The sequence below is a fragment of the Parasteatoda tepidariorum genome, chromosome 9 (genome assembly GCF_982258835.1).
Source record: "Parasteatoda tepidariorum strain Cologne lab strain chromosome 9, Ptep-v5.0, whole genome shotgun sequence".
Taxonomy (NCBI): Eukaryota; Metazoa; Arthropoda; class Arachnida; order Araneae; family Theridiidae; genus Parasteatoda; species Parasteatoda tepidariorum.
In genome coordinates, this window is record NC_141763.1 from 91,282,213 (window position 1) to 91,302,685 (window position 20,473).

Below are 20,473 nucleotides of genomic sequence, written 5' to 3' on the forward strand. Positions count from 1 at the left end.
GCCCAGACTTTCCTATGTAATTATGAAGGTTCTCTAACTCCCTTTCAAGTTTGTCCTTTGGCATTCTGAGACAGCCTGTATACATATGAAGTTTTGATATTATAGACTTTTTTTAAATTTCTTATGTTTTTTTACAGCTCAAAGACCTGACCAAACAAATTGGCATGCTCAGATGCAAAAAGATTTACTTTTGACTTTGGATTGGAACAGTCCACATGTAGCCATGTCAGAAGTATTCTTAAAAGACCCCTCTAGCAAATTTAAAGTAATTATGTATATATATTCATATTTGTTAAATTTGATCCTTTTTTTATACATATTATTTCTATGTTTGATTGATGAGGAAGACAAATTTTTCTTAATGTAACATTTATTGAAAGAAACAGAAATAAGGCCGCTGTGCAGAATTTGAATCGTGGAGGCAAGCAGCATTACCCACGTCACGCTACCACAGATACCCTTCATAGGGTGGCCCACATTCACACATCAAAGAACAACACACAGTAAGAAAAAAGAATGCAATGAGCGAGATTCGAACCCGCAACCATCGACTTCCCAGTCAAGGCACGCTAACGGCTCGGCCACCTGGTCAGCAATGGCGCAGGTGCCAATAGGTTCAGAGATGCCCACTGGGTAACCTTAAATAAGCAACACTTCCAGAGTCTTCCGAGGCAAAGAACAAGAGTTTAGTGCCTGCCGTTAAAACAAAAAGAATTTTAATCTATATAACTATCAAAATAATTCAAATATTTTAATCCTGTGTTTATTTGTAATTCAAATCATTCAAATTTTTGAGCAGTAATAAACTACAGATTTATTTATGCAAAGCTATTGCCAAAGTTATTTGTAATTGTTTGTATGTTTTATATGATAGCTTATACTATAACTTTTTTAAAAATTTCTTTTGTTTGTCTATGTCTATCATAGTTTGTTTTAATAATTTATGATAATATTTTCAAGAGATTTTGAAATATTTTTTAAAAAATTTTTTAAGCATTATTTTTAATAGTTCCAGAACGATTATAAGTAGTGTAGTACTAAAAATATTAATAGCATACCTGCCAACTTTTACGCATTTGGCGTAAAATTTTATTTCTATATTTAAAGTGGTAGCAGAATTTATGCTTTCTATATATTCCTTGCATTTATAAACTTAATTTATAATCTTTTTGACCACCACTATTTTTAAAAAAAAACTAAGCTTATATAGTAATATGTAATATTGTTACGGTATTCTGCATAAACCTTCCCTAAATTCAGCGTATATTTCTGCTTAATATGGTAATTTGAATTTAACTTTTCTACCACTGGGGAAAATTGTCCTCAAAAGGATTAGGTAAAAGTTGGCAGGTATGTAATAGTAATACTGTAAAAATAGTTCAAAACTATTACATACAATTGATAAAAAAAATTTAGATTTTTATGTTTAAAAGTAAATTCCTTTGTGGTATAATAGAAATTATTTTTTTTAATCAAACAATTATCTCTGCATTCTTTTTAAATCCAATTCTCTCTCTCTCTCTTTTGAAGTTCAATGAATTTATAACTTTTTGTGAGTAATTACAACATTATTTTTTGCTGGATGTTTAGCAATCTAACTAACCTAAAAAATGTAGAGAACTCTATAATTACTTAGTCAAACAAATTTTAAATACCTAAAGAAAATATAGAATTTTCTTTACTATTTTTGTTCATTCTAAATCCTTTTTTATAACCGAAGAAATTTTTCTAATTTTGTTTTTTGGCAAGAGTAACTTAATTGTTTAATATTACTTTATAATTTGTATTATAATTGTAATATTACTGTATAATTGCTCATGGAGAAAAATTATTTCTATATTATAGATAAGTAGATGTTCTTAATTACAATAATTGTTAATGGGAAAACACTATGCATATTAACTTAAATAGCTCATTATATTCTTTCCTTAATTTATGTTTTATATTTTAGTTTAGTCTCTGATTTAATATTGTTTAATATTTCACCTATTAGTAAAGTTAAGAAAATATTGTTAAAACAATGTTTCTGAAAATTTCAGCATAAAAATCTAGAAAAGTCAGAAAATCATTTACTAAATTTTGCTGTTTTGTATAGCTGATATATCCTTTAATAAAGATATTATTTTTTGGTAGGTGGATAAAATGATTTTTCAGCAAGCTTTGACTAGATCTAATCGGGAAGACTTTGTTGATTTGTTTTTGAAACAGGGCTTCCAGATACATAAGTACTTAACTCCAAAAAGATTGAGATTTCTTTTTTTAAAATCTCATAGGCAAGAGTTTTTTCGTTCTGTCTGCTGGGAAGGAGTTCTTGGACATGGATTGGTGCGTATAATTGGTGAGGGGTAAAATATTGCATTTCATTTTAACTCATTCTTTTTTAGTTTTTTACCATATACAATTAACCTGATTCACTTTAAAAATTTATATGTGGTAATAAAAAGTTTAAAATGTGTAAATCTAAAATGTTTTATTTATTTATTTTTTGTAGATATACGCACAGACACACACACATATATATATAAAGGTGTATATATATGTATGTATGTATGTAAATTTTAATTGTCTTCAACAATTAAAATTAATTCTTTCTTTTCTACTTCAAAAAAAATTATTATTGTTAATATTGAATAATTTTATTTTATATTACTTTAAAATCCATTAAAAAATTATTTATATCAAGTAACATTTTTCAATTAAACTTTGAGATCTTTTAATATATTTAATTTAAAAACTAAAAATAAAATAATTTTTGAATGTATTTTTGAAAATAATTTCTTAAAAAAAAAAAAGGTTTTTGGATTCTATTTTCCATTTTTATTTTTAAATTTTATAACTTATAATTATTTTCAATTGTTTTAAAATAGTGAAATTCTTTAAATCGATTAACATATTATTTAACTTTATTTAGCAAAAAGTTAGTTTTTTTAAAAATGTTTTTATTAAAAATCTGAGACCAGAACTTTAAAAAAAAAAATTTGTATTTTAAATGCTAATATATACTTTTTAATCTTTAAAGTTAGTTTTATTTTAATTGTTATTTTAAAAAAAAAACTATTTATTAAAGAGACAATGAGATTCTTTCGAATTGCGATAGAATTACTGACTTTCTAAACTTCTGTATCAACTCTTTCAACACATTCCATGCAAGAAACTGTTGCAATAATATTTTTAGAAAAAGAAAGAAAGGAAGAAAATAATAAAGAAACATATTTTGTTCTGTTGTGTTGTAGATTAAAATTTTATCGAAGCTAACACGAAATTATCACTATAGCTAAAACATAAATTTAGTTTTTTTTTAATTATTGTAATTTGTTATAACATTACATATCTTGATAATTATTTATATCAGTTGTAAAAAGGACGTATTTTTTTTCAAAAACTAACTGAAAATAAATTAGTTTTAATACCGTTGTTAAAATTTTAATGTTAATTATAGAAAGCTAGTATAAATTTTTACTTGTTCCAAAATCTATAATTCTTTTTCCCGTCACAGATGTGTTAAGTTTCAGGACTCCAAATTAAATTACGGGAATGAATTTGATACTAAACCAGTATAAACTGGTTGAAGTGAATTAATAACTAACATTTATTTTTTAATGCAAACAAGTGATTATCACCCTTTGCTGCTTTGATTTCATAAATATTTTTAATGTTTTTCAGACAACCAGGATAGGAAAAAATTTCATTGAGACAGATCTGAATTTACTGATTGAGTTACTAACTGGTATTCGAAGTTTCATTCTAACTCAGGATATGTCTGTGAATGCCATGGGACTGTATGTCAGCGATCCAACGTCGGCTGAACGCAAATCGCTGAGTATTTTGATGTTGTGGGCTGTCTTTACGAATCGTTCTAAACTTGCTAAAGTCTTGTGGCGACATTCTGACCAGCCAATACACATAGCACTAATCATTTCAATGATTTATGAAAATTTAGAAGCTTATGTAGATTCTAATCTTAGGCAAGAGATTCATTCTCTTAGCAGGTATGTGTAAATAAATTGAATCATTTTCATAATATTTACATAGACACACACAGTATACTCTCAATATCTCAAAGTTGAAGGGAAGCTAAAAAAATTATATAGCAAGTTAAGAATTAAAATGTTCTAAAAAGTAGAAAAATATATTCGAAGATAATACTCTGAAATGTAGAGTCATGAAACATAAAAATAATTACTAATAAATATATATGCAATGATAATTGACTATAAGTCTAAATACAGTAGTGATAATTTTATTTTTAAAAGTAAGTTTCTATTTAACGTGTAAATAATCACATTAAATAGAAAATAATTGGTGTACAATAAACTTACACAGTGATTTTTCTGAAAAAATAGATTTTCAATTTCAAAGAATATTCAATATAACAAGGTATTCGAGATATAGAAGTTCGAGATATCCTGAGTATATTGTACATATATATATACACATTTCCAATTATATTTAAATGTGTATTTTTTTTTTTTTAAATCTTGTTTTGTTTCTTAGTTTTGCATCTCTTATAAAAATAAAATTAATAATCACTTAACCATTTTTCTTTCCTTTTTTTCTTTTTAAATTTTTTGATTCTACCAATATAGTGTCTCTTTATGGTAAATAAGTAGATTAATTAAAATTAATCTTTCTTTCTTTCTTTTTAATCTTTTCTTTTTAAACCTGGTTTGTTTGGAAGGATATATCTTCAAGATTATCAAATTGATTAATTAAAGTTCACCACTGTTTAGTTTTATTTTTGCTGCTATTTTATTGAACAAAAAAAAAAAAAAAATTGTTCTTGTACTATCTGATACATTTCTTTAATATTAAATTAATCGATCAACTATTATAATTATTACATAGAGTGAGATACTTTTTAAAAAGTGGAAGGGCAGTATTTAATTAGTGTTCAGAATATGAAGTTCCTTTCCAATACTGTCACGTTTGTTATAATTTTAAATAAAATTAATGCAGTAGAGCGCCGATTATCCGAACGACCAATTATCCGAACTATGTCTGAATTCGTTTTTTTTTTAAAGTTTAGAATACTTTTCAACTTATCAACAATTTTTCTAAATTTCTAAACCAGTAGATCTTCCGGCTGAAAAGAGTCAGGTTATGCAGCAGAAGAAATAGAAAAATAGAATACTGGTGTCGAAACACTGAAAACGTCCTAGGATTTCAAGTTTTAAATGATGATGAAATTGTTGCTGAAATTTTGAAAGAAAATTGGAACTCCTCAGACGAAGAGGAAGAAGTAGGTGATCAAGTTCAAGATAGTGGACCTTCTCATATAGAAGCATGCAATTCTTTCGATATTGCAATAAATTGGTTAGAACGTCAAAATGATGTTGATCCAGTTCAGTTGATTTATTTAAAAAGAATAAGGGATATGGCTGCTCAAAAAAAAGAGCATCTTCTTTGAAACAAAAGTCTTGGCTGGATTTCTTTTGCAATGTAAAACAAAGAAAAATGTGTTAAAATCAGTAATTGACAAAAAAAAAAGTTAGCTGAAATATGATTAAAAAAAAGTTCAAAATGAAAAAAAAGTAAAAAAACTAATTAAAAATATTTAAAAATTAAAAAAAAAAAACTTTTAAGCAAAGCTATTTTAGATAGTACTGCCAGTCCTAAACCTGGAAAAAGTGTGAAGGGAAGTTAGGGCATAAATAATAATCATTTAAACTAGATTTCACACAAGTTTCCAACTATCCGAACTTTTCATTAACCGAACCACGTTCGGTCCCGAGCAGTTCGGATAATCGGCGCTCTACTGTATTCTAAAACGTGTTCAAATTTTCCACAGAGAAAAAATTCTTTATTGTTCAGAAGTTAATACTAGAAATATATTTGATATTCTAGTAATAGTTTGTAATTATCTGCTTTTATTATAATTATTCTCACAGCAAACCTAGCTTTTAAGCATATTATATGAAGCACAATATGAAATGTTCAATCTCTATATAATAGTTAACATTGATATTGTTTTAAGTCTTGTTTATAGAGGAGACAACAAACTATTGTAGATTTTATTCATGAGAATAAAAGTAATTTTGAAAAATGTACTTTTATTCTTAATTTTCTTCTTTATTCTATACTTTTATCTGTAAGAATATAAAATTTTTTTGAATTTATTTTATGAAAAAAAACTATTAAAACGCTTGCCACGGTTTGTCGTGATAGTATTTATTGCCAATGTCAACCTTCATCTATGAAAAGGTACCCCAACATAGAATTGAGTTAACATTCCTTATATACTAGTGAATTGGAATAGCATTTTTGTAGTGGTAGATACACTACACGGTTAATAAAAAGAAACCAAGCTTGACTCACATCGAGAGAAGTATTAGTACCAGACATTTTGTTGTAGCCCTACTTCATATCGCAGCTCCTTTTATTCGAAAATTATTATTTTATGATAAAATTTAACAAACCATGCTTTTATTCATCTCTCTTCATCAGTTAAGCAAGAAGTTAGAAAAAAAATTAAATAAAGTTAAAAAAGCAGCAATGTCAACTTCTTTGCTTTCTAAAGAATATTTTATAAAATTGGTAGAAAATTCAAAAGATGGTGAATTTTCTGAATTAAGCAATTATTTTAGAAGGTTCAATGCTATGTAATTGGTACAAAGAAGGGTTTTATGTGAAATTGTGACTATATCATATGTAGTAGTCTATAATCATAAGTAGTGGTGAACAACATTTTAACTTTAAATAAACTTTAATATATCAACTATAAACTACTATATAACTTTTATAAAATAACTTTAAATAAAAAAATTTAAACAATAGAGTCGTACATCAAAACGTAGATAGAAACTGGCACAAGGGGAAGTTACTTATGCTTATACCTTTTACACTTTATTTAAAAATCCTGTTTTCGTATATATTTGGTTGATTTTATTATTTCTTTGTTTCCAAAGTGAAAAAGAATTCCTTGTGTTTTCAGGGAATTTTCTGAAATGGCAACAGGTATACTAGATGCTAGCTACAAAGATTCCTCTTGTAGGGCATATGATGTCTTGAGTGAAGAAAACAAAGACTGGTCCTACAAAACTGCCGTTGATATAGCAGCAAATGCAAAGAATCGCACATTTTTGTCTCATCCATGCTGTCAGAAATGGCTTTCTACACTGTTTCTGGGAAATATTAGAGTTCGAGATGTTACATGGGGAGTCGTAACATTTCCTCAATGGTTTAAAGTGAGTTTCTCATGTTTCAATTTATTAGTCTTTATGCTTAAAGGGTGAGACCCAGAGTTTTTTTTCCCCATTTGGCATGATTTCTTACTATTTAACCTAATTGTTAAAGATAAAAATTTCAATTTTCGTTAAGAACATTTTAACATTTTATGGAATTGTTTATCTGAAGATATGAAGAAAAATTAAAAATTATTCTGTTCGATTTTAGAACAGAACATTTTAACATTTAAGAACATTTTAACATTTTATGGAATTGTTTATCTGAAGATATAAAGAAAAATTAAAAATTATTCTGTTCGATTTTAGAACAGAACATTTTAATATTTAAGAACATTTTATGGAACTGTTTATCTGAAGATATAAAGAAAAATTAAAAATTATTCTGTTCGATTTTAAAACAGAACATTTTAACATTTAAGAACATTTTAACATTTTATGGAATTGTTTATCTGAAGATATAAAGAAAAATTAAAAATTATTCTGTTCGATTTTAGAACAGAACATTTTAACATTTAAGAACATTTTAACATTTTATGGAATTGTTTATCTGTAGATATAAAGAAAAATTAAAAATTATTCTGTTCGATTTTAGAACAGAACATTTTAACATTTAAGAACATTTTAACATTTTATGGAATTGTTTATCTGAAGATATAAAGAAAAATTAAAAATTATTCTGTTCGATTTTAGAAAATAAATTTCCAAATTTTTCCTATTCCAAAGAAGAGGCTAAAACTTTTATCACCCCTTATTCTTCTTTGCTGTCTTGTACTGAACCTGGTCAGGTCTGTTCCTAATAATTTTGGTCTGGTTTATGCATAAGTATGCTCAGATATTTTTGCAAGGGGTGGGCACTAGAGTTAATTATTCTGTTCTAATATTAAAAATCATGATTAAAATAAATTTTTTAATTTAGCATCAAAAATATGTGTATTAATGTTACTCTTAATGTTCAGTATTAGGTATTATGCAGTGTGCAAAATAAAAAGCAAACCAACCTGAATAACTTTTGATCTAATGTTCGGATCTTCATGTTTTCGAACTCATTCATAGTGGTTCGAGGAGGAGATCTCAAATATACTAATTAATTATTGCTGGCAATATTTTAAGTTACAAAAGTGGACACAAAAATTTGCTCTCTCAGAATAAACATACCGTTTTTTATTTTATTTTTTATGTCTGATCCAAATTTTTGAACCCCAAAATACACAAATCTAGAAAGTCAGTAGTAAAGAGAGCCATTCGAAGTTTGGATCCCTTATAATTTTTTACATCATTTTAAAGCAAGTAATTTTACCTGGCAAAAAGACAAAATTTGAGTGAAATTTGAAGTATGAAAAATTCTAATTACAGGAAATTGTTTACTTACTGCAAAAATACAATAAATTTTGGACTTTTGTAACAGTCTGTTAAAAATGTCCAAAAGTTAGAAAGTTAGTCCGGTAGTTAATATTTTCTGTGACTTTGAATGAATGCAGAAAGTTTCTCTTTGTTTCAAAGATCTCAGGGCTTTTGCAGATGTTGGGACTGGTTGTGATTTTGTTTTGCCATCTTCATTGCTATCTCTTTGCTCTTTAGCTTCTGCAACCAAATCTTGGATCGATCTAAGTTTTAACATTTTCATTAACTGATGCATAAACATCAAATGTGAAGTTTATGTACGAAGCTGTAATTAGTTTCCATTCTTTTGTTTCTTCATTATCAGGAGTTATTGTTTTTCTGCTTAAAACGAAATAATTTTTTTTTAATGTTAGTTTCAATAGATGCAGGAATCTGTTAATTTTAAAAAGAACTAAATCGGTTTTATTAACGTTATTGGAATACCATTTGTGATGGATCAATTAAAATATGATGATGCTTACAAGGAAATAAAAGATGTGGGAGTGATGGATTGATGTTTGAGTGTAGCTGATTAGGAAAAACATTGGTGTGGAGAAATGGTCCACAAATACTTGCCTAGTTATCACGTTAATTGTGATTATTAATATTATTACATAATGAGTACTAATATTGTTTGTGTTTCTTACTTAAAAAATAGAATAAATCAAATTTGAGAATACTTGATACACCAAGAAATTATTTTATAATGTATATGTGTAAGTATGAAATAATCATATTTCATACTTAGCTGGTTCGTCATGTAGCTCACAATGCTAGATTTCCCACTTTGAGGTTAAGATTATTCATAATCTTTATCTTAAGCCTTGAGGGATTCTCTAAAAAAATTTCTCTGTGGAGTTTTTTTTTTTGTGGCAAGATCTTGCCAGTTTAATACCCTAATGGTTTTAAAATCTGCATTAATGGAGTCTAGCACTTTGATTCCGCCAGATAATTTGTTCATGAGTTTTCAAAAAAAGGAGAGTTTTTATCAGATAGAGGGTTGTTAGCCATACCCTCAATCCCCAACCTGGAGAGCCAGGATGTTCCTCCTCACCTGGTGTCTGGCATCCGAACTCATCAGTATAGCCCGGTCAGTAGCTTAACTACCATCGAAAATACTTTTGAGATCGAAAATGTACATAACTACAGCACTGCAATAAGGTGTGATTATCTTAGCTGTCACATACATTATATCTTGAGTGATAATTTGTTTTATTGTTTCTTTTCTTTATTAATTCTTTGTTTATCTTTAATTACAGTTTCAATACTGATTCAAAATATTATACAGAAGTTGTTTTTTTCTCTTTAGGTAGTTCTGTGTGCCTTTTTTGTATTTCCCATGTACATCTGGATACGGTTTAACATTGAGCCATTGCATTCCTGGGATTTACATGTAGCATCAGGTAAGAGTAGCAGTCATAAAGAGTTGTCATGAGCTCTAATTCTTTCATCATTTGTCAGTTCCTTTAGGAGTTTGGGGTTTTATTGTCAAAAACTGGATAAAACTTTCAAAAAACTAGTTTCATTATCATTTAAAACATTAATAAAAACCTTAAGTTAGTATGTAAATGCATAAAAATACATGAATGTATGCTAATATATGGTTAATGATAATTATATTAAAGTAGAAATTATAGCTTTGAGCGAAAGACTGTTTTTAGAGATTTTATCTGCTGAAAGAATTTTAGAATGCACCGAATGAAATCAAATTATAGTACAATTATTATTTTAATTTATTATAACTTTAGTTTTAGTATTATAATTTTAATTTTAGTATTATTATTTTAATTTTAGTATTTGTATTAAAAGGAAAATGCTTTGTTGTAAAATGTACTAAATCTCTCTCTGTTTTTTTCTTCCCCCCCCCCCCCTAGAATTGAGTTACTATTGCAACTGTGAAACTGTGCAAAAAATTTTTTTTTTGAAAAAATAATTCAAAAAGCAAAAGGTTCATAATAAAAATAAAAAAGGTTCCTCTAGTAATTAAACATTTGAACTGAAAGTTTCTTATTAATTTGTTTTATGTATGAGAATGATGACATTAATAATAAGTAGAATGATTGAAGTTCTTTTTCAATTATTAGAATGCGTTCTTTAATACTAGCTTTAAAGAACATAAGTTATGTAGAACTAATAGATCTTTTTCTGACATATAGGGGTCTAAATTTAAATATGTATTTATGGAATAACAGTAGTTTTATTTCAAGTAGTTTCAATATTTACTTATTTTTGTATTTAATAAATTGAAATATTGGTCTGAAATTTTTATCAATGCAGCATTATTAATATTACAGGTATGTATCTATGTTTTTTATTTTCAAAAAGTATTACTATGTTGATTTAGTTATCTTTTCTTTTTTAATAAAATTTTATACAGTTTGTATTTTCTTATTTTACAAAAGTATATGTATATTTACTAAACATAAACTTGGGAAAATTGACTTTGGAATTCTTTGAAACAAATCAATTGAATTTTATTAAAAAAAAGAACATTAATATTTTTCTAAAAATATACTGATTTATAGCTCCTTGTCAAAAGTTTACTATAATGTTTAATATTTCTACTATTTTAATTGTTTGAAACATGCCTATTGAATTTTATATTTAAAAAAAAAACGATTAATATTTTTCAAATAATTTACTGATTTATAACCTTGTCAAAAATTTATAGTAAAGTTTAATATTTATACTATTTTTTTCTATTTTACATTGTAAAAATTGTATCTCAGAATTTATTTAAATAATCCCGATATAAAACTATATTCTTTGAAAAATCTGAATTTTTTTTCTTTTTTATGAGGCAAATGACAATTTCATTTGCATAATATTTTTCTATAGTAATATATATAAACACTTTGATAATTGCTATTGCTATTACATTTTAATTTAGACTTTATTATAACAGATGGGTAAACTCCAATCTCAAGTGGTTTTTTCATAATTTCTGCTCATTTTAGTTTTAGACACACTTTTTTTCAATTTGTGCATGATTCTTTGTTTATACTGATGCTTTTACAATGAAGTTATGAATTTATATTATTTATTTGCATTGGTCTAAATGAATGTTTAATACTTAGGTAAATTTAAAAATATTTAATTGTTTAACTTTATGCAACAAAGTATTTGCTAATATTTTATTGCTTAGGAATAACATTACAGCTCCAAATGCTCCGTGTTATGTAACTGACCCATTGTTTTTTTGTGTGTGTTCTTTATATGGAACCAAATCAGACACAATTGGGTAAAGAGGTTAGAACAAAAGTGTAAATAAATACATGGCATAAATAGTGCATTTTATTCATAAAAACCTGAGTTATTGATGAACTATTAGTCTGATAGACCCATGTTTTGTCTCATTCCATTCAACTTGAAAATGTATAGGAAACAATACTTCCCTTCTGCATATAGCAGTTTCCGTTTCGTAAGTGAATGCAAGAGAAATATTGTGCTTTTTTAACACAAAACCATTTTAAATTAGTCCTCATAGCTCTGTTTCCTCACAGAAGCTGTATGTTTGTACTAATAGTCCTTTTATCTCGTATATGGTCTCATTGGATTCAGAGTGAAATGCATATCTGTGGCCTAACTACCACTATGATTATTAAACATCAATTCACTAGTATATAAGACATGCTCACTCGATTCAATCTTGAGGTATCTTTTGATAGATGAAAGTTGGCATTGTCTAACGGTCTCTCCCCACATTGGTGACCTGCAGACGCGATATGATCGCGACTACTTTGATGTATGGTCCACATTGAATAGTTTACTTGCTATTTATGACTGTGATTGTCTTCCTCACGCTGTTGCTTCTCAATCTCATTTACACTCAACGAGAACCTGTACACTCTCGACTGCTAATAGCAACGCAGGAGAGTCCTCAAGCACAACCATGAACTTAATACAGCTCTCATGACTAAAGCTCCAGCTCTCCCGGTTTTTCGCAAATACAGCAACTAGTGGTATCCGTTCATCGAATTCTAACCATGATAAAATTCTGTTGAGGGAGTATTGTGGTGTAACATGGTGCGTAGCGTTTTTAAAAAGTGCTTATTTTCGAGTTTCGTTTTTTAAAAGCCATTGACGGTGCTTTTTTCATGGGGTGTTTTTCAAAAGTGCTTAATTTTCCCTATTCGAAAATAATATATTTTTCTTTACTTTGTCTATTTTCGCCACGTATTATGCAGAAGCATGCTTTTTAATTGTTGTATTCAACATTTTCACAATTCATTCAATCGTAATCTATTTCGGCGTCCCGTCGGTCCATAGCGTAGGAAAGCGCCAATCATTTTACATGTTTGATGTAATACTTTCAGGTCCGCGTGTGCGTCTGCCGAGCTGGGTTCGATGAGATTCTTGCCCTCTCCTGTGTAACTCTGCTGCATTTTGCAAGATATTCTTAATTTCAGGCTTCATTTTCCCCTGTCTGATATTGAACCTAAAAACCTCTTCATCTTTTTATAATAGCAAATATAATCAAGAAAAGAGTTCTTTATCAGAAACTGGCTATTTTATCATGATCATGTAAAGTCTTTGAAAATTATTTTGCATTTTGTTAATGTATATAGTGCTTTAAAATATTTTTGAGTGATTAAAATGTACTTAAAAGATGCTTATTTTTTGTTGAAAGATTTGGCTGCACGCCCTGTGTAACTACCACTACAATTATTAAACATCAATTCACTAGTATATAAGACGTGCTACCTCGATTCAATCTTGAGCTACCTTTTGATATATGAATGTTGGCGTAACATCTTCCCCCATATATCTATATATCGTAGACAATACTTTGCATGCCAGTATAAAGGCTGTTTAATCTTTCCTCCCACAGGGTTGCCACTCCACATCGAGATCAGGGAAAATCTGTAAAATACAGGAAATTTAAAAATAATCTAAAGTAATGGGGAAAATGCAGGGAATTTTGAATTTTTTTTTTCAAACTGGGAAAATACAAGGAATTTTATTTCTTATTTTTGTCTTTTCAAAAATGCCAACCTCTCAAAACACAATCTATGCGATATATTTAAAAATGATAGTTCAGCTGTACTACATTGTTTCATTTACTATAGCATTACTTGTGTTAAGTATGTTGAGCTATTTTTTATTTTTTTAAAGTTTTTTTCGACAGTTAAAACTAGTATTGTTGTCCTGGAGCAGGGGTGGTGAACCTTTTTGCACCAACGTGCCATTTTTTCTAATAAATTTTTTAATGAGGTCATAGACGTGCCATCAAATAATTTTGACTTCGTGATTTTTGGGAAAGTAATAATACTGAATACTATCAACTCAAAACTCTTTATATACTATGGAGACAAAAATCATTTTGCAATGTCTCAGTTATACACATAATTCAACTTAAAGTAACATCAGTGTGACTTCTGTTGTTGCAAATCAGATGTCAAATAACTTATATTAGATTGCATGTTAGTTTAAGCAGGACTGTTAATTTTTTTTGCTAGTTATTTATTGTTAGCTTGTTTTTATGGTTATAAATTGTTTTTTTTTTGGCATTAATTGTTAATTTTTTTGTCAAATGTTTTTTCTTTTTTTTGAATTTTAATTTAAGTGCTTCATAGTGAACTTTGCGATGGGTGGCGTGCCCAAAATATTGTATTGCGTGTCATAAATGGCACGCGTGTCATTGGTTCCCCATCCCTGTCCTAGGGTTTTCACAACTGTGCAGTGAATTGTTTTTCCAGATGTGAGTGACAACCATCTTCCGAATCAACTCCATCATCCTCAAATAATTTTAGAATGTACTGAATGAAATCAAATTATAGTGCCATTATTATTTTAATTTTAGTATTATTATTGAAATGTAAATGCTTTGTTATAAGTAATTCCAGATCTTTTTTCCTCTTGGAATTGTTTTTAAAAATTTTTAGAGTTTATCCTACAACTGCAGAAAATCCAAATTATAACACTGGAATAATATCGAGACAAAATTGTTTAAGAAAAAAAATTAATTTGAAAAAAAAAATTCAAAAAGCAAAAGGTTACAAGCAATAAAAATAAAACAACCCTCTTCGAATCATCCCTCCCCCAAAGAAAAAGAAAGTGTACAGTGAGTATCAGAGAAGGAGTTTTTAGATATATCAGGACATAAAAAAACCTTCTATTAAAAAAAAAAAACCTTGTATTATTTTTTCTGAAGAAAACATTTGAAAAATTGAAATTTATTAGACTGTTTAATTATTTTACTTAAAAAATAATTAGCTCTAGGGCTACAAGAAGCAGCTTTATAATTTTATAATTATAAAACAAAATTTTTTTATTAAATTTAAACACTGCCGTGATTTAATAGTATTTTCTTTTCCCATATTAAAGTGAAGGCGAAAAACAATATATAGTGAATAATAAACCTGTACAAACAAATTATTTCAACAGTCAAATTTAATTTTTAGAAAAAAAATTTCCCACATTCATTATATGAGGTTTTTAGATAATTCTATATTGATGTGATTGAGAAAAATTCTTTTGTTATTTAATCAAAGTCTCATACATTTTTTAATTTGCAATATAAAATTAGTCATATTCCAAAAAATTGCACTTTGCTTTAGCAACTGGACTTTAGTATTAGATGTCTGGTACTTAGCTACTTAATATTTTGTGTAAAAATTAATTAAAAGCAGTTGGTTACAAGATAAATTGTGGTATTCCTGATAAAAAATGCAGAAAAAATTTACAAAATAAATTTTTTGAATGCTCTTTATTTTGAGAAGCAATCTTGGGACCAGGTTTCTAAAATTACACTTGAGATCTTCCTTCTGAAAACAAGTTTTTCAAGCACACAAGTGAAACTAACTAGTGCATTTGCGATTTTTTGTATTTTGAGCTGCTGAGTTAACAGTAAAGGATTTCTAAGTATAAAATATTTATTAAAGCTATTTCATAAGATGAGGGCAATTTTTTTTTACTCCAAAATTACAAAATTTACAAATAAAATCTTTGGGCTAAAGGAATTTGTTAAATAAAGGTTTGGCTGTAAATATCTTTTCACAATTTATTGAACATATTTTTTTTATTATTTTTAGAAGGTGACTCTGATGAAGATCATGATGAAAGAGATGGAGAGGAAGAAGTATTGATCGATTCTAATCAAGGAAAAGATGATTTTCTTCGGTAACTTTTATTTGAATCCATCCAAATTTTTAAAAAAAGTAAATGAAGTATTTAATTTTAGATATTAGTCATATATAGAAATTTCCTGTATTTATCTAGACCTCGGCCAAGTGTTGTTGTTCTGAAAAATCCAGAAAAAGGTCCCTTTGATTTCACCGGTGGTCTTCATCATGAACAAGTGGCCACATTGCTTCGAGAAAAAGAAGTCTTCATTCGTTCTCCACTTAGTATTTGGAAAATGATATTCCTCATGTGGAGTGCACCTATCACTAAGTTTTGGACATTTCAGGTAATTTTTAGACAGTTCTCATTATTTGAAATATTATGGTGAGTTATTTTTAAATACCTGTACACAAGAATACATACCATTAGAAACTTGACATTATATGTATTTCAACATTTTAAAATTTATTTTGTTTGATAAAATTGCAAATCGATTTGTTACAAAAGCCCTTTATAGTTTTCTCATTAAGTCAGCTCACAAAGGTCTTATGTCATTTTTCAAAGCTATTTTATAAATTCAGCGAACTATAATGCATAGCATTAGAATAACATTCAATAACACTTTTAGGCTATTACAATTTTTTTTATAAAATCAAAATCTCTTTTTTTTCTTTTTTTTTTTTGTTGAAAAAAGAAAAATTTAAATCAATTTTTTCATTTAAAGCAGGCTTCTTTTTTTTTTTTTACATTTACTAAATAAAGCTGTAATGAAATAGATTAATAATGCTAATATTGTTAGTTAAAAATTATTATATAACTTTTATAAACTAATCCCTAATAAATAAAATCATAGTACTTTTTATTCAAGTTTATGATCCTCTCAAATAAGTTAAACAAAGGCTCAATTGGTTATTATATTTAAATATCAAATGAAAAATAAATTAATTTAGATCAAGAAACATAGCAAGAAAATTAATCTAATTTATTGTTTTTGGAACAAGTACTCCCTCATTATTTGTATACACTACATGTTTAAAGTACTTGTATTGTAGCAAATATAAAGCTAAATGGATATAATTCCAATGTTTTTATAAAAAGCTAATTATTTTATATTCAGCTAATAAAAAATTTAAAAATTTCACACTCTTTTTTATTCAGTTTTAAGTTTTTTATTCTGAATTATGTTTTGAACGTGTAAAAATAATTCATTTGCAATATTACATCTTATTATTTCCCAGGAAAAAATCTTCAATATAAATAAAATCGGACTTAAAAAAAGTTTTAGCATTAAAAAATGTATACAAAATATTTTTGACTTAAATCAATTATTTTTTTTAAAGGGGATTTTATCCGTGGATTTAAATCAAATTAACAATAGTAGTAAACTTGACAGATTTAACTGGAATAGAAATTTATTCATTACAGTTGTATCTGAATTTTAAATATGCATATTGTTGAGATGCTCTTCTAAACATCCTTGCTGTATAACTTCAATTTTTTTTTATACAATGTTATGCTTTTATTATAATACGATTTTAAAAAAAAATTTCCAGATATTTTACATGATATATTTGGGATTTTTTTAGCATGACTGTTTTGTGGCCATCTTGTGGAAATAAAGATCTAGACATTATTGTGTCTTCATGGACAACTCTGATATTAATAGAATACATAAGACATACTTAAAGAGATGCTTTACTAATAATTCTTGCCGTTTAACTTCAATTTATTTATGATATTTTATGCTTTGATTATATTATGAGTTAAAATTTTTTCTTTCCAGATATTTTACATGATATATCTGGGGTTTTTCAGTATGGCTGTTTTGTGGCCATCTTGTGGAAATAAAGATCTAGATTATTGTGTCTTCATGGACAACTCTGATATTAATAGAATACATAAGACATACTTAAAGAGATGCTTTACTAATAATTCTTGCCGTTTAACTTCAATTTATTTATGATATTTTATGCTTTGATTATATTATGAGTTAAAATTTTTTCTTTCCAGATATTTTACATGATATATCTGGGGTTTTTCAGTATGGCTGTTTTGTGGCCATCTTGTGGAAATAAAGATCTAGATTATTGTGTCTTCATGGACAACTCTGATATTAATAGAATACATAAGACATACTTAAAGAGATGCTTTACTAATAATTCTTGCCGTTTAACTTCAATTTATTTATGATATTTTATGCTTTGATTATATTATGAGTTAAAATTTTTTCTTTCCAGATATTTTACATGATATATCTGGGGTTTTTCAGTATGGCTGTTTTGTGGCCATCTTGTGGAAATAAAGATCTAGATTATTGTGTCTTCATGGACAACTCTGATATTAATAGAATACATAAGACATACTTAAAGAGATGCTTTACTAATAATTCTTGCCGTTTAACTTCAATTTATTTATGATATTTTATGCTTTGATTATATTATGAGTTAAAATTTTTTCTTTCCAGATATTTTACATGATATATCTGGGGTTTTTCAGTATGGCTGTTTTGTGGCCATCTTGTGGAAATAAAGATCTAGATTATTGTGTCTTCATGGACAACTCTGATATTAATAGAATACATAAGACATACTTAAAGAGATGCTTTACTAATAATTCTTGCCGTTTAACTTCAATTTATTTATGATATTTTATGCTTTGATTATATTATGAGTTAAAATTTTTTCTTTCCAGATATTTTACATGATATATCTGGGGTTTTTCAGTATGGCTGTTTTGTGGCCATCTTGTGGAAATAAAGATCTAGATTATTGTGTCTTCATGGACAACTCTGATATTAATAGAATACATAAGACATACTTAAAGAGATGCTTTACTAATAATTCTTGCCGTTTAACTTCAATTTATTTATGATATTTTATGCTTTGATTATATTATGAGTTAAAATTTTTTGTTTCCAGATATTTTACATGATATATCTGGGGTTTTTCAGTATGGCTGTTTTGTGGCCATCTTGTGGAAATAAAGAGCTAGACATTATTGTGTGTTCATGGACAACTCTCATACTAATAGAATACATTAGACGTACTTATATTTTATACAAAGTAAGTGATACTTTATTCTGATTTGTTCAATTCCATTAAAAGAATGAAATGTTTCAATTCTTATTGTATATCCCATTAAAAAAGTTATTTTAAAGTATGTTTTTATATTTCAATTTTGTTACCTCTGGCTAGGTGATGAAAGTTACTCACACTAGGGTATAAGAACTTAATAAAAAAGAAAGAAAAATCTTGTAATATTTATACAGTAGGGAACCGATTATCCGGAACGATCGGGACCATCGCTATTCCGGATAACTGATTTTTCCGGTTTTCAGAAGCGCTACAAAAAGCCGTTTTTTTATTGTTAAACCCAACTAAAAAAGAAAAATATTTGGAAATAATCTTAAAAAGAGGAAAAAACGATGAAGTAATACACTAATGATTGTTTCCAAAATGATGGTGAGGTAAACATCTTTTAAAAAAGAAAGAAGAATCCTAAAATCTTATGAGGAAGATAAAAAAAAATTTTAAAAAAATGGCGGGAAAATTTATCGAATTTCGTTCCGGTTTTTTGGTTTTCCGGTTTTCTGATTACCGGATAACTGATTCTGTACTGTATTATCATATTTTAGGAGTATAATTGACCTTTAAGAGGGCTTCACCTGTCGAAGGGGTGGAGATGGATAGATTAGATGAGGGAGATTAGCATAATACTGCTAAAATAAATGATCCTTTTAAAAATTATGTAGTTGAGTGACATTAGCAGTGTTTACATCGTTTTGCTCACTACCTTTGTCCTATTTTTTTCTGTCCATTGGGTGCTGTTTTTTTTGTTATGCTTATATATATATTTTTTTTTTTGCGTTATTGAACTGAGTGTTTTAAGTGGATAGTAATTTATTATTTCTTCTTTTTCAGAAATATACAAGCGTGCCTTTGTTTTACAAGTGTATAGAAATACTTCTAATAATCACGTTTATCATTTTATATGTGCTTGGGAGAATTTTAAATGTAGGTGATATTTTTACGCCCTATACAGGAAAGGTGATTTTGTGCATTGGATTGCTGTATTTTTTCTACAGGCTTATAGCCATATATCTTCCTATATCTCCTACACTTGGACCTCTCCTATATCGAGTTCGTTTAATGGTAAGAGTTTTATTTTAAGCTTAATTTCACTATATTTCTTAACTTAATGCTACTTTTTTTATGTTAGTACCACATCTTGGTATGTTTATAAATGGGTATAATAAATATAAATACTTAACATTTTGTTTTAGCATTTATAGTATTAGTTAAGTTTATGAAAAAAAAATTTTTAATCCATTTTATCAATATAAATTTTTAGGCATTATATTTTACATATTTTATATTAATATAAAATATGTAAAATATAATACATGCTGGGTTGCATATGAAATAGTAAAACTAAGTTTTAGTACTAATGGTTTAATTATAAATAAAGCATTAACCACTTTTTTTCTTTTCTTTTAATGTAATAGAGCTTTAAGTTTGGTAATATCAGATATATTGTAGTTATCCTGAAATTTCTGATTTTTCAGTTGAAAAATATTTTTTCATTATTTGTCTTTTATTTCTAGCTTTTTGACCTGATGTTTCTGATTTATGTGTTTTCAGAACATCCCATTCTCTACTAATACTAATGCAGTTCTTAAAATAATCTGTTTTAATTATCAAAATATTTGGATTTTGATGTTTATTTTAAACGATAGCTCATCTAGAAAAATATTTTGAATACAAATGTTAAGACGTGTATTTACTGTGTTTTCATTTCAAAATTATGTTATGAGTTGTTCAGTGCTCTATATAAAATTCTATTGG

At 27.3% G+C, this 20,473-nt stretch overlaps 1 protein-coding gene across 5 annotated transcripts in view; it reads left to right on the forward strand.

Moving 5' to 3' along the window:
- LOC107453600 (transient receptor potential cation channel subfamily M member-like 2) overlaps window positions 1–20,473 on the forward strand; it is a 92,641-nt gene that overhangs the window by 56,126 nt on the left and 16,042 nt on the right. For all 5 annotated transcript variants that reach the window (XM_087152341.1, XM_043044090.3, XM_043044091.3 and 2 more), the window contains 9 exons: window positions 138–265; window positions 2,134–2,325; window positions 3,664–3,989; window positions 6,932–7,184; window positions 9,874–9,967; window positions 15,599–15,686; window positions 15,786–15,975; window positions 18,548–18,691; window positions 19,550–19,780. In XM_087152341.1, coding sequence (XP_087008467.1) covers window positions 138–265; window positions 2,134–2,325; window positions 3,664–3,989; window positions 6,932–7,184; window positions 9,874–9,967; window positions 15,599–15,686; window positions 15,786–15,975; window positions 18,548–18,691; window positions 19,550–19,780 — 1,646 coding nt within the window. The remainder of the gene's footprint in view (window positions 1–137; window positions 266–2,133; window positions 2,326–3,663; window positions 3,990–6,931; window positions 7,185–9,873; window positions 9,968–15,598; window positions 15,687–15,785; window positions 15,976–18,547; window positions 18,692–19,549; window positions 19,781–20,473) is intronic.